Genomic DNA, 14,570 nt, shown 5'->3' with positions numbered 1-14,570 from the left:
TAATAATGTAAAAATCCTTTATTGTACAGGAAATACTAGTACGTTCGACTCTTTGTACATTTTCGCACAATTTCAAACCCTGAATTACATAGTAATCTTTTTCTTTTTTTGCCATCATCACATTCTGGCTGGCAAAAGTCACGATCATATCTGAAGCGACATGTACAGTATACCTTTCTGGGAACAAGTATCTTTTAAACGGATAATAAATTTGTTGTCTTGTAATCACCAAACTTCATGTTTTGTAGAAATCAATTTCATTTTAATTGGTGATTCATCAGTATTCATCCTTCTTTCTGGATCACATGGATATAATAAGCCGGGTCTTTAACTTTATCAAGATTTTTGAAGTCACCGTAAACTACATGATCTGCATTCGATCCGAAAACATCTTTGAGAACATTTTTGAACGTTTCCAAGCGATGTGGAAAATATGATAACCTGAAATGACTTTTAGAGAGAGAAAGAAAGAGGTAAACAAAAATAAAGTTAGAGATAAAAAAAAATCGGGCTCCAATAGAGTCACATTTCTATGTTCATTTTATCATAAGAATACTAAAATTATTAAAAATTTAATTATTTCGTTCACTTTCTTCATTTTGGCATCATACACGTGTTATGTTTGGCCATTTCTCTTATATAGCATCAGACACGTCTTCGTTCACTCGCATAAAGCTGTGGGCTTATTTTTCGAATAATTAAATAAAATAATTGAAATACCAATTTGTGGAAAATCCCTTATCAGCCAGTAACATAAATTACAGCTCATGATATCGCATATATCTTTCTGAATTTTCATTATATTCAACTGGAATTTTTATATAAGTTACACTATATATCTAGCAACCAAATTATGAAACAATAAGATCGATATTTTCTTGTGCATGCGCGATTAAAAATCACGAAAAATGCTTATATCTCATTGAATAATAAATTGTCACATTCTAAATTCTTACAAGGTGTATTGTGTAGTGTCAAGGTTTCTTTAAATTTCATAAAAATTAGTTGTGAAAATTCCGCATGTTATAAGTGAAAAACATACAATGAAAATTAGAATTTTTATAGAAGACATATCTTTGTATGGATACATATCTTTATAACGAAAATGCACACACAAGTATTGCATAAAGTTAGTACACTATTTTGTGAAAGTTAAAAATCATTTGCAGTTTCTTATCACAGAGTTGATCAAAAACCTTTTTTTTAAATTTAATTTTTTGTCGGTACTCTAAATGCACTTGGGACTAAATTTTCACTGGAAATTGTTAGTACAAGCATAAGGTCCACGTGACCGAAATTTCAGAACGATTTGCCCAGTATTTTTCTAGAAATTCGAGAAAAAACTGTCAACTCCAAAAAAAACAGACTTCTGGAAACATAGCGTAAGTACCGCGAGGAGTGAACTTACTATTTGCTCTCCTGTACAATTTGCAATTTGGCCCTTACTGCGTCTTCCATTTTCAGTCTTCAATTATTGACTTCGAAAAATACGTAATGAAATAGATTGTTATATTATCAATGTTTGGTTTAACAAAAAAAATTGGATTTATTGCTTTTAGATTTATCTCCCGAAAAATTCCATTTCTGACAAAATACATGAAATTTATTATGGTATATCTAAAACATTAATATTTGTAGCTAGAGTACCACCATATCTCCATTTGGAAGAAAGATAAAGCTTTATCTAGTTTTCTGCATAAATGGCGTAAGGATGACATGAAATAAATAAGAGAACCATCCATTTTTTTATATTTAACGGAACTTTCTAGTATTGAAATGTCCAGGTTTTAGTATTGATAGATTATTATCAGTTTGAACTATTGTTTTGCAAAACTTTATCATTATCGAGATATTATTGCTCATTTAGAAATGTATGATGTACTTTGGCAAATATCAAGATTAATTAATATTCAAAATTTTAATAATTTACGAATGTTTCATTTAAAAATTACCAACTTATGGGAGGTTTTTATAGGTTGTGTAAAATAAGAACCTTACTCAAAACCTCAATTTCATATTTTTCAAAGCATGTCAAGAGTCACATGAGAAACGATTAATGTTCACAAATACTCAAAATTTAATCTCTTAAGAATGTCATAAAATAAAAATATATACATACGCTACTGGATCTCCAGAATACCGGCCTTTCTTCGTATAAGCACTGTCAGTATTGTCGAACTTTCCGACTAAATCTGAGATATCCATCTCGTAATCCAACATCACTAACTTAGGCTGGTTGCTCACGGTAAGAATTGATGTCTGGATATCTTTTACAAATCGGCTCTAGAACAACGATTAAAAAATATAATGATTAATAAATCTAAATGAATATTTCAACGAACTCTAAATTTTTTCAACAATTTCTTAACACACGCCACATATTTAATTCATTGAAGATGCTAATGTACGGGGTCGTTTGATAATTAAGGTGAAAAGGGGGGTGTAGCTTTTTTTTGGAAAAATTCTATTTTGCGTTTCAACAGTCTCCCTTAAGCTCTGTACACTTTTTTTCAATTATTTTCAAATTTCTTTATTTCCTGCCAGAAAATATTAGGCCTATATTTTATGTAACTTCAAAAACAGTCATTTACGGCTGCAATAGCCTCTTCATTTGATGAATGTTTTCCACAAAGCGAAACTTTCAATATTGGGAGCAAGAAAACATCGCTGGGGGGCGGCAAATACATAGAATTTGGTGGATGAGAGATTGGTGCAAAGCCTAATTCATGTAATTTGGCCATTGCAATGGTGTATCTGTGAGATGAAGAATTGGCTTGGTGATACTGAGATGGGCGTATTTTGTGCATCACTCTGCCATTTCATTTGATCATTTTTTGATCATTTTTGTCACACCACGGTCATTTTCTGCACACGAGGGCTAATTAGACCGGGACCTACAATTTATTGCCGATTCCGAACGGCAGGCTTGTTTTTTATACTCGTCGAGAGGTTGGTGCGCTAACCCCTCGATGGGGGACTCCCTGCGGTAGCAATTTTTGCTGCGGCCATGTCGCCATTTTTGTTGTACCCCTATGTCAGGAAAGTTTTCTGACAAGGACGAACCGGGTAGCTGTTTTTTCTAGTTTCCCTAGAAGAATGGCATAATTTTCTCCAATTATTGTCCGACCAGCCTGTTAAGACCGCCAAGCTGCGCCATGCGCCAAAACCCTCCCACTGCGTGGGAGTAGAGGAGAGTTGCTGCCTTAGCACGAGAGAAAGAGCACGGGCCTTCCGTCGCTCTCTTGAGTAATGTTCTAATAGCATAAGAATAAAGTTGTTTAAGTTTTCAAAGCCTTCTTCAGATACAGTCCACTTGCTTGAGCAGAGTCAGAACATTTTGGTCCGTCGAGCCGGAGAATTAAAATTAAGATGGACCAGACAACACTCAACCGCACTCGCGGTGCGATCAAAAGGAGGATTACACGAGTCCAGTCGGTATTACAAAACATCGATGAATCGAGTGAAGAAACTGATGTTGTGCTGTTACAACAATTAGTGAAAATTGAGGACATTCGAACGAGCATCGATGAACTCTTAGAGGGATACGCCACCTTGCCAGCGGACGCACAACTAGATGATGCCTTCGACCAAATCGAGGAGATGGAGGCGAACGTAGACGCATTAGAGGTACGTTCAAAATGCTTAGTTTCAAAACTAAAAATCAAATCGGAAGATAATCAGGTCGCTCACTGCAACCGTGAAATTGCCGGAGATTCCTTTGCCGAGTTTTTCGGGAAATCCAGAAGAGTGGAGCTCATTCAAATCGGAGTTCAAATCATTAATTATAGACAATGAATCACTGAATGAAGCTCATAAACTTCACTATCTTCGAGCCTCGTTAAGAGGGGAAGCGAAACTTGTCGAAACGATCGACGATACCTTCGACTCGCTTTTCGGAGAATTAGAGAAGCGATTTGAGAACAAAAGGTTCATCGCTGCCACACATATCAACGCTATTCTTAACCTTGAGAAAATGCATCATGAATCAGCTAAAGAGCTTCGAAAAATGGTGAATACTATCCTGAGACATCTCAGAGGGCTCAAACTTGTAAGCCTTGAGATGAATAAGCTAACTGAGATACTGCTTGTTAATGCTATTTTGCCTAAGCTAGACCGCGAGTCACGCAAGCAGTACGAAATGTCGCTGAAAAACACGGAATTTCCCGGATGGGAAGAGTTTGTTGACTTTTTGCAAAGAAGGAGTCAAGTGCTTGAAAATACTCAACGAGTTTTCTACGCAAAATCTAAATTCGATACATTTCCAAAACCTAAAAGTCTGATAGCCAAAGCGAATGCAAAGCAAAATTCCTGCCCCATTTGCGGAGGGAATCATCCAATTTATAAGTGTAGAACTTTTCATAGCCTTTCTATTGAAGAGAGAATATACGAAGTAAAAAATAAAAAACTGTGTTTTAACTGTCTGGAATCCCATAGAGTAGCCGAGTGCGGCAGCGATAAGAGATGCCGTATGTGTGGGAAGAAGCATCATTCGTTAATCCATAGAGAGGATGCACAACCACAAAAACCGAAACAAAATGAGTCCCCCACTGAAAGAGAAGAAATCGGGGCTTGTGAGACCAAGAAAGAGAAAACGACAGACTCATGTGCCGCATCTTCCAGTGTTGACAATTGCTTACATTCGAGCGAGAAAAGGGGATGCGTACTGTTGTCAACAGCAATAGTTTACATTCAGAGGCCAGCTGGTGGGATGTTTCCAATACGCGCTTTACTCGACGCCGGCTCTCAAGTCAGTTTTGTCAGCAATGAGGTGGCAGACTCTTTACAACTTCGGAGAGACACTGTAAACGTTCCTATTGCAGGACTGAATGACTCTATTCTGAACATAAAGAAAAAAGTAACAACGCTAATCGCTAACCGCGAAGGGGACTATAGTAAAAAACTCGATCTTTTAGTTGTTCCCAAGATAACAGATTTAACGCCGTCAAAGCGTTTGGATTTGACCTGCGTTGAACTTCCTAGAAACTTGAGTTACGCGGATCCCAACTTCAATATTCCGCAAAAAATAGACGCATTGCTGGGTGCAGAAATATTTTACGAGTTATTGGAGAACAACCAAATAAAATTGAAAAATGAGCCTATCATACTTCAAGCATCTGTGTTTGGTTGGATAGTAACAGGGACATTCCAGAATGCGGTAACCTACAACAATCTCCATTGCCATTTAACGAGTTATCGGGATGAGGTTGAAAAGGGTTTGGCGAAGTTCTGGGAACTGGAGTCAATTGGGATAATGGATGATCCTAAATTCAGGGAAACCGACGATGCCAAACAGTTGTTTGACAAAAGTCTGTTTCAAAGACGGACGATATGAGGTTAGCCTACCATGGAAGAGAGATTGGATAGAGCTAAATGATAACTTTAGTGTCGCAGAGAAACGATTACAGAGCCTTCTCAAGAGAATGCGGTACGATCCGACTATGTTTGCTCAGTATCGTGAAGTACTAGACAATTACTTAGATCAAGGGATTATAGAGAAAGTACCAGACGCGGAAAACACTGATGGAAAACCAGTATATTACTTGCCACATCAAGCAGTATTTCGAGCAGAAAGCGTCACGACAAAAATGAGAATTGTATTCGATGCAAGCTCTCACAAACCAGGTGAACTGTCCTTGAGTGACTGCCTTTGGACAGGTGTAAACTTAAACCCGAACATTTTTCATTTGTTGACGTACTTTCGTCTCAACAAAATCGCGTTTCTTGCAGATGTCGAAAAAGCATTTCTACAGATTTCTCTTGCAGAAAAAGAAAGAGATGCAGTGAGGTTTCTATTCACCAATGCAAGGTGCATCAGCGATCATGCCAACGTGCAAGAGTTTCGATTCAAAAGAGTATTATTCGGCGTCAATGCCAGCCCATTCTTACTTGCTGCTACGATCAAAACACACATAGAAAAACAACGCGACAATTATCCAGTTGCAACTCAAGTGCTCGACACCTGTGTTTACGTCGATGATCTAGTGGCTGGAGAAGACAGCGTGGCAGAAGCATGGCGAGTCTCTCGGGAAACTAGAGAGATCATGAGAGGTGCCAACATGAATCTTCGTAAATGGATATCTAACGATCCTAGGCTGATTCATCTATGGGAGAAAGAGGGATTTGACGTCCATCCTCAGCATACGGACGGCATCAACATGCACAAGGTTTTGGGATTGTCATGGGATGCTTCTCATGATTATCTAGCCATGAATATCATGGACCTTGTGGAATTCCTGAAACAAAACAAAAATACGAAACGCTTCTTATTGCGAACAGCAGGTAGAATCTTCGACCCCATTGGACTTCTTAGCCCATACACGATTAGGCTGAAGTGTTTATTCCAAGAACTGTGGCTTCGAAAATTGCTATGGGACGATGAGCTTCCAGCAGATGTCAAGGAGAAATGGATTCAGTGGTGTTCGGAACTTCCCCGCCTATCCGAACTACAAGTGCCGAGGGTCATTCTCGATCTTTCTGAAGATGACTCGAATGAAATAGAGATTCATTGTTTTTCAGATGCCAGTCTAAGAGCCTACGGAGCAGCGGCGTACCTCAGAGTCCGGTTCAGGGACCATATTTCCGTGAACCTGATTGCTTCCAAAAGCAGAGTTGCGCCACTGAAGAACCTTTCTCTACCGAGGTTGGAGTTACTCGGAGCACTACTCGCGGCAAGATTGACCTGCGAGATTGAGAAAGTCGTGAGAAGGAAAAGACCATGTAAGACCTACTTCTATTCCGATTCACAGATCGTGTTGCTGTGGATAAAGGGTTCAGTAAAAAGATGGAAACCATTCGTCGCAAACCGTGTGAACGAAATCCAAACTTTGACAGAAAAAAACTGTTGGTTCCACTGCCCTGGGAAAGACAACCCAGCCGATTTGGTTACCAGAGGCATCAGTGCTGACGCTCTTTTGCACAGTGACAGATGGTGGACCGGACCGAGATTCTTGATGAGAGAAGAGCTGGCTTATGAGGACTCACCACCTGTAGTTACCGAACTATTTGAAAGTGAGTACTCCAAAGAACTCAAAAAAGATTCGAACAGTAATTTTAAGGACACTAACTTGTCTTTGACTCTAACTACCAAGAGTTCTCTCATTGAATATATCTTAAAAATTAACAGTAGTTACGTCACAATATTACGTATATTGAGTTTTGTATTAAGATTTGCCTATAATTTGAGATCTTGTGAAAAACGTGCAGGTAACTTAATGAGACAGGAAATACAATTTTCTGAAAATCTCCTGATAAAAATCATTCAAGGGTTGGAGTTTAAGGAAGAAATCGAAAGGCTTAAGAGGGGAGAGGCTCTAAAGGGTAACTCCAAGTTAGCTTCCTTGAACTGTTTCTTGGATGATGATGGTATTTTGAGAGTTGGTGGAAGACTTCAGAATTCCGATCTAAATACCAACAGTAAATTTCCCATGTTATTGCCATCTAACCATCCTCTCACCATGATCATATTGAGATACTACCATTTAAAGTATTTGCATATTGGTGCACAGCCGTTATTATATCATGTGAGACAAAAGTTTTGGCCAATCAATGGTAGAAATCTTTGTAGGAAGTTAGCAGGAGGCTAATATGAGTACATGAGTGTCTTATTTGTTTAAAAAACAAGCCTGTACTGTTAAAAGTTGACAATTTACCAAGCACTCAATGGAGTACTGCCAGGATCACCGAAGTGTTCCATGGCAACGAAGGAAAGATAAGAGTTGTAAATATACGTTTGCCCAGTGGCAAAATTTTGAAAAGAAGTGTGAGAATTATTTGTGTTTTTTTTTACCTATTGAGTAAGAATTATTTTTGCATTTGTGTATAACATGTTCTAATGTATTTGTATTGTATATTCATTTCATTCACTTATTCAGGGCATTAATTTTTATTGCGTTATTCATTCTATTTTGAAAAATTTTGTATTGTATGTATTGTATAATTGATAATTGAAATTATGTAATTTCAATCGGCGGGAGTGTTAAGACCGCCAAGCTGCGCCATGCGCCAAAACCCTCCCACTGCGTGGGAGTAGAGGAGAGTTGCTGCCTTAGCACGAGAGAAAGAGCACGGGCCTTCCGTCGCTCTCTTGAGTAATGTTCTAATAGCATAAGAATAAAGTTGTTTAAGTTTTCAAAGCCTTCTTCAGATACAGTCCACTTGCTTGAGCAGAGTCAGAACACAGCCCAAAAATGACTGATACATAGTGTTGAATCCATGTTTCACTCACGGTCAAAAATTGACGCCGAAAATGTTAGGGTTATGAACCAATATCGGTAAACTATCTTTTGAAATGTCTTAATATCCAATTTCTCATGGAGAATATATTGAACATACACATTCTGTTGAAATCCCATCAGTTATCTCAACGCACCTACACTTTGCAATCTTCCATGACAATGCCATGAATTTTTCAATTTTTTCGAGGGAGGGGTGCTCAGCGGTACCAGGACACCCCCCTCCCCCCATCACAAGCCGACCAAAAATTGAAAAAATATTTCGGGGGAAAACATCGAAATAAAATACCTTTTATACGCCTGCCAATTTAAGTGCTTTTTGAAGGATGGTAACTCAAAATTTCTCGGAAAATTTTTTTGTGTCCCCCCCCCCCCAACAGCCTTTTGTGCCCTCTCCACAAAGGTCAATCCTGAAATTCCCTGGTGCAGAGTCCCCCTTAACTTATTACAATTCAGCTTTGATCTGAGTAGCTCTTTCACTCATTTTAGATTTTTAAAAAATTCACTGCACAAAGCGCACTTATCCATTTCCAGAGTCGATACTACAATAAGAACTACGCCAAAAAAAATAAAAGTAAACCATAAAGCTCTTTGTACTCAAAATTTTGTTGTGACAGGTTTTGAAGAGTAATACTTACAGCTGTAATAATCTGAAAGCAATCCTGTGCTACCTTTTCATAGAGATTTACCTCACTCTTATCAAACGACTTGGGTATTTTCTATTGCAGTAGGAGTATACAGGGTGCATAGGAAGTCCGTTTGCTGCAAATTACAGGCGACCCGTTGATCCTGGGGCATACTTCTAATTAGAAAAAGTTAAAAAGCACTCAAATAACGTGTAAACTTCGGATACATCATTCATATTCACTGGTTCGCCAGTAATTTGCGGCAAAAGGACTTTCTTATGGACCCTGTATATGTAATGTTTCGAAACCGCAGTCCCGAGTTCCCTAAAGGTTTTTGGTAGATCTAAAATTGCAAACTAATATTTTCAAATGCAACGTTTGAGTTTTGAAATGCAAAGTATTCAAGCTCAAATGGACGTTTTTTCAGAGTATGTTATAAAATCATCCTGTACAATTACAATATTGATAGTCAAACGCTCGAAAGAGTAGAGTACATGAAGGACTTAGGTGTCACTTTTGATAAGACACTCAATTTCAACCAGCATACTAATAACATTGTTTCAAAAGCATCAAGGAATGTCGGTTTCATAATCCGCAACAGCAAATTTTTTTAAAATACAGAAACCTTGCTGCGACTTTACAATTCTTACGTAAGATCAGTTCTAGAATATTGTTCCATAATCTGGAATCCGTGTTACTTGTACAATAACATGAGGATTGAACGCGCACAAAATAGGCTTTTGCGCTTTGTTTACTTCAAGAAGTTTCAAATTTTTGATATTCGAATTCTAGACATACTCAGATCTCCTTTTCACTATGAATCACTCGAAGTCCGCCGTCAGAATGCATTGATCACCTTTTTTGTGAAAATTCTGCACTTCGACTTGGATGTACCAGACATTTTAGCGCAAATCAGTTTTCACTGTAATAGCATAAATCTTCGTAACCGAAATCTTTTGTATGTCCCACCATACCGAACAAACGTGTTGGAAAATTCTCCTCTTTTCCGCTTCCTCAGGTGTGGAAGTTCATGTGCTTTTTTGACATTTTTTTCTCCTTTTTTTGTACACACATATGGTATTTGTATTATATTTATTTGCGTTATTATTATTGTGCCGTTATTATTTGTATTATTCTTTGCCTTTAATTCTTATTAATAATTAATTCTTTGTATTGCAACGTGCTGTTTATGTTTATGCTTTTCTTCACTCCACTGTAATTGGGCGTATGCCTGTTGTGGGAGTTATATAAATAAATAAATAAAAATAACGTACATTGTAGTATAGATTGTGGGATGGCGTTTTTCCGGTCTTGAGCGTATAGTCGTAGTTTCGGTGATCAATAATCAAAAAACCACCAGGTTTCAACATCTCCCTGAAATTCTTGATGGCTAGTTTAATGTCGGACATATCACCCTTGAGATCAGGTAGATGAGCGAAGGAATTGCCAAGGCATATAACTGCATCGAATCCTTCGCCAGGCTTGACTATGTCATCAGGTAAAGACAACCAGTTCGCTTCCTCTACAACTGAAAAATTGACAACATGTTTTTACTGTGAAACTGAAAATGATTTTTGGAAAAACTGGTGGGAAATTCAATCATAACATCGATAATGATGTTTTACATTCTAGGTATCGAGATTTGATCTTTCATCATTTCTAAATAAATTTTTCTTGATTTTTCAATACCACAAAAATATTCAGGGTCCATAACTAGCACCTCGCACTTCAAATTACTGGCGAACCGTTGATCCTAGGATGCATAATTCTCATTTGAAGTATCCAAATAACGTGTGGACCTCCGATACATCATTTCATATTGCAAGGGGCTGTATAGTCATTAAAATAAAAAAAAGCTATTCATTTGGTCACCTTGTCCGCAAAAACCCAGTTAGAAAGTTGTAGCACTGTCTCTCCTGAAGCCAACAAAAGAAATTCTACGTTTCCAAGTGCAATATTTGCTAAAATATTGGAATTCAAAAATCGGAGCCAAGTTAGGAAAAAACAGTAAAAACTAACAGAAAATACGCTTTTTCCCCCACATTTATATTGTGTCATCCCCAACTTTTCTTCGATTTTTGAATTCAAATATTTCAGCGAATTTTGCACTTAGAAACGTGAATTTTTTTGGCCTCGGGAGAGACAAGGCAACAACTTTCTAATCGGGTTTTTGAGCGCAGGGTGTCTGTATAAAGCAGCTATTTTTTTTATTTTGATTACTATACAACCCCTTGCAATATGAATGACGTATCTGAAATCCATACGTTATTTAGATACTTTTTCTAATTAGAAGTATGCCTCTAGCATCAACGGTTTGCCAGTAATTTGCAGCGCGGCGGAAGAAAAGTTATGTATCTTGTATATCTTACGTCTCTTCTTTTCAGTCTTCAAAAATACCAATTTTGATGGTATAGAGCAGAGGTCTTCAACCTTTTTCTAGTCGTGAGCACTGCCTGTACCCATCTGTATAAGTACATAAAATGACATGTTCTGACTAGTTTCATTTCCTGACGTAGTTAAGAAGATATTTTTTGAAATTCAACACCTGGGGGGTCTAAAAGTTAGAGAATCACGCCGAGCCGAAACCGCTGAAGCTAGCAATATGAAATTTGATCAGTATTTTTTATTTGTAATGTAGACTCACTACTTTTTCAACCTCTAAAAGGGTCATGAGGTGGTTGTATGGGGTGAATGATGGCCGAGCCGAAACCACTGAAGCTATAAATATGAAATTCGGTCAATATTATATTTCATAATAAGTTAATAAGTTGTTGAGACATCCTCAAGTCACCTTGTCTCAAAAAAAAATACTGCGCAATCGAATTTCACAGTTACGGCAGTAAAACAGACGTTTCTGGAACATCCCGATTTCTGCCCTTATCTCCTTTTTCTGGTTTTTGACGTCATGAACTTTGATTTGCATATGAAGTTTTCTTCTTCCGTTTCCTGCTAGGCTTTAAATTATGGATGATTCATTTTATGTTACTTATCGGTATACATCTTTGCGTAATTTTGTTAAAACCATGTGCTCCCCTAATTGTTTTGAGCAGTGTATTAAATCAGTTTGAATGGAAAATTGTGGACTTTGTGGAAATAACCTACTGTAATTGCTTTATCTGACAACAGCAATGAGTTATGATCTGGACATTCAAATCATAATTTCAACTCACTGGAGTCGAATCGACAACGGATAAGCCCGTAGCCAGAAATTTCGTTCGGGGCGGACCACTTTCATTCCGAAGGGGGGGGGGACCAAAGTGATAGAAACAATAGATTTGTCCATTTTTTTCACTTTTTAGGTCATTTTCTCACATTTCGGGGGGGGGGGGGGTCCAAACCCCCAAGTTCCTCCTCGCTACGGCCTTGGAATAAGGCTTTTTAAAACTGTATTATTCTGATATATTATTTTATAGTATCCATAAATTTATACCTTTTTGTTACATTATCCATGAAAGATAAAAGCATCATTAGGCTTACGATTTGTTTTTAATTCATACTTTAAATTAGTTTTACATGCCTTTTTCCGTGAGTGACCTTTGAGTTAATTATGAAGCTTTGAGTTAGTTTGTTACGATGAATGACATCGACCCTACAGAATATTTATTAAAAGAAGGAAAAATGTAGGCCTACTGCTAAACTAAAATAATGATGAATTATAATCACTATTCACCCATTACGTAATGCACATATATAAAATGGATCCCGCTTAGTACGACTTGCTTCGTGGTTCCCAACTTCACAAATCATCGAGTTTTCCCGTTCAAATCGTTTTCAGACTTACAGCGTTGTTTCATGACGAAAAAATCCGTCCGCAAAAGAGAGGTGACCGACCGTTGAGCAGGGGTTCGAAATGCATGCTGTAAGTAAATAAAGCCGGAAATTATTCAAGAATCATTCCATTTCGTGACTTGTAACGGGTTATCAAATCCCTTTGATGCCTGGTAGGGAGACCTGAAGTAGGGGGTGAAGGTATCCAGGCAATAGAGAGGTTAGGCAAATTTTAAGGAGGAAACAGAAACACCATTATATAAAATCATCTACTTAATGAAAACATTTTAAAAGAATCTAGTTATATATGTAAATTTATCATAGTAAAATCTCACCCCACTTATCGAAACGAGACTCTTTTCTTCTGTTCCACCTTTTCTTCAGTGCATACTTTAACATTTTGTCACTGGCATCGACGCTCATCACTTCGAAACCTTCCTCCAACAGCATTATCGAATCGATGCTAGATCAATAAATGTTAGTATAAAACTTTATATTCATTAATTTCTATAATTAATTACGAAATTAATAAGTTTAGTAATCATTCATTTCCAAATGTTATATCGCTATTTGAGTATTTAGAATTTTCTGTCGCTAAACTTCAAAATATGATGTCGTTTGAAAAAACAAGCAAGTTTTTTCTGTACAATCGTTTTTGCTGCTCAGCAGAGAAGAGTCAATTCATAAGAATCACAAAAAGTTAAATTGAATCTGCAAACTTACCCAGTACCACAGGCAACATCCAGAACATGTTGACAATTGTGACTAAGCAGCACATCTCTTATGAAATCACGGTAGTATTTGGTTCTATCGTTCTTTTCTCCTATGTAGACTTCCCAAACTTTTGCGGCTTTTCCATCAGCATACTGATCAGGCAGGCCCTCGGTAGCTACACCGAGTGATCGCGGCCTAAACACCGAGTCGACCATCTTATTGGTTCTAAATGGCCCTAATGAGCTCGACTATTACCCTCTTAAAATTCACGTTCTCGCAACTGTTCTTCCGATGAATATCAATGTATGATCGAGCAGGTGAAAGCACCATATTTATGTACACACATGGGCCCCGCATTTCAAGATTAGTACACGCGTTGCTTAAGCAAAGATTGATAAGGAAGTTAACAAAAAATAAAAGAAAGAAAACACTTAATCTGTGAATTCTAAGGGGGACGGGTGCAATCCTAAAATGTTAATTTGACGTTTTTTCAACGTTGCGATTATCAGTAGAAATGACAATGACCTTGAAACAATAAAATTTTATTTATACTGAAAAAGGGAGCCAATTGAAAATAAAAAAATATTGATCTTGTCTCGAGGATCAAGTGCGTCAGCAAACAATCTCTTGCTTCGGTTTAATCCTAGATAAAAACATTTCAAAATCGCGATGTGTCCGAACTTTATCATCGAATAATGTAATTTGAAAAGAATCTCAAGTGTTTATCTCAGTTTCTTAGAACTGATGGCGAGTTTCATATCGCAGGTGAAAAACATCCTTCACATTTGAGTTCATTGTTGTAACTACGGATCAAAATACAGTATATATATCATATGAATTGTATTCATAACATTTATTCAAATAAAAGGGCTACAACAAGCAAATTACCCAACGAGGTGGCTGAAAAAATTTGCCCATAAAAAATACGGATATCAAATATATCCAAAATACCCAATATAAAAGTATATACAGTCAGGGCCAAGTAGTTTTTCTGAGGCCCTACCAGGTAAATTCTAGAAAATTTCAACCAAATCTCATTTTTGTGAGGCCCCTTTTCTCTTGAGGCCCCAAGGCCGTGCCCGGATGGGCCCATGCGTTAAGACGGCACTGTATACAGTGAAAACCAGTCTTCAATGGAATCTCAAGGGACACCGAGATTTTTTTCCGTTAAACAGGTTTTCGTTTAATTGAGGTGCAATTGACATAATGTGTAAAATTATGTAACGATCTC

At 37.4% G+C, this 14,570-nt stretch overlaps 1 protein-coding gene across 1 annotated transcript; it reads right to left on the bottom strand.

Moving 5' to 3' along the window:
* Positions 1-13,861, bottom strand: Gnmt (Glycine N-methyltransferase). The gene is made up of 5 exons (XM_089233320.1): positions 13,349-13,861; positions 12,961-13,088; positions 10,132-10,385; positions 2,120-2,283; positions 1-450 (listed from the first exon to the last, which is right to left on the bottom strand). The coding sequence occupies exons 1-5, from the start codon at positions 13,552-13,554 to the stop codon at positions 285-287; spliced, it is 918 nt and encodes a 305-aa protein (XP_089089446.1). The 5' UTR covers positions 13,555-13,861; the 3' UTR covers positions 1-284.
* Positions 13,862-14,570: the final 709 nt, after the last annotated feature.

The sequence above is a fragment of the Pholcus phalangioides genome, unplaced genomic scaffold (assembly GCF_987345545.1).
Source record: "Pholcus phalangioides strain wild (caught in Gottingen) unplaced genomic scaffold, Ppha-v1.0 ptg000007l_1, whole genome shotgun sequence".
NCBI lineage: Eukaryota > Metazoa > Arthropoda > Arachnida > Araneae > Pholcidae > Pholcus > Pholcus phalangioides.
Note: the sequence above shows the minus strand (reverse complement) of the source record. Positions and strands in the feature narration are given on the sequence as shown.

Excerpts from the sequence above, each read along its gene's own strand:
- Gnmt (XM_089233320.1), bottom strand. The coding sequence starts at position 13,554 with ATGGTCGACTCGGTGTTTAGGCCGCGATCACTCGGTGTAGCTACCGAG. Across the intron at positions 13,089-13,348 it reads GATGTTGCCTGTGGTACTGG|CATCGATTCGATAATGCTGT; the intron begins GTAAGTTTGCAG and ends TTATTGATCTAG. Across the intron at positions 2,284-10,131 it reads CCCACAATCTATACTACAAT|AGCCGATTTGTAAAAGATAT; the intron begins GTACGTTATTTT and ends TCGTTGTTCTAG.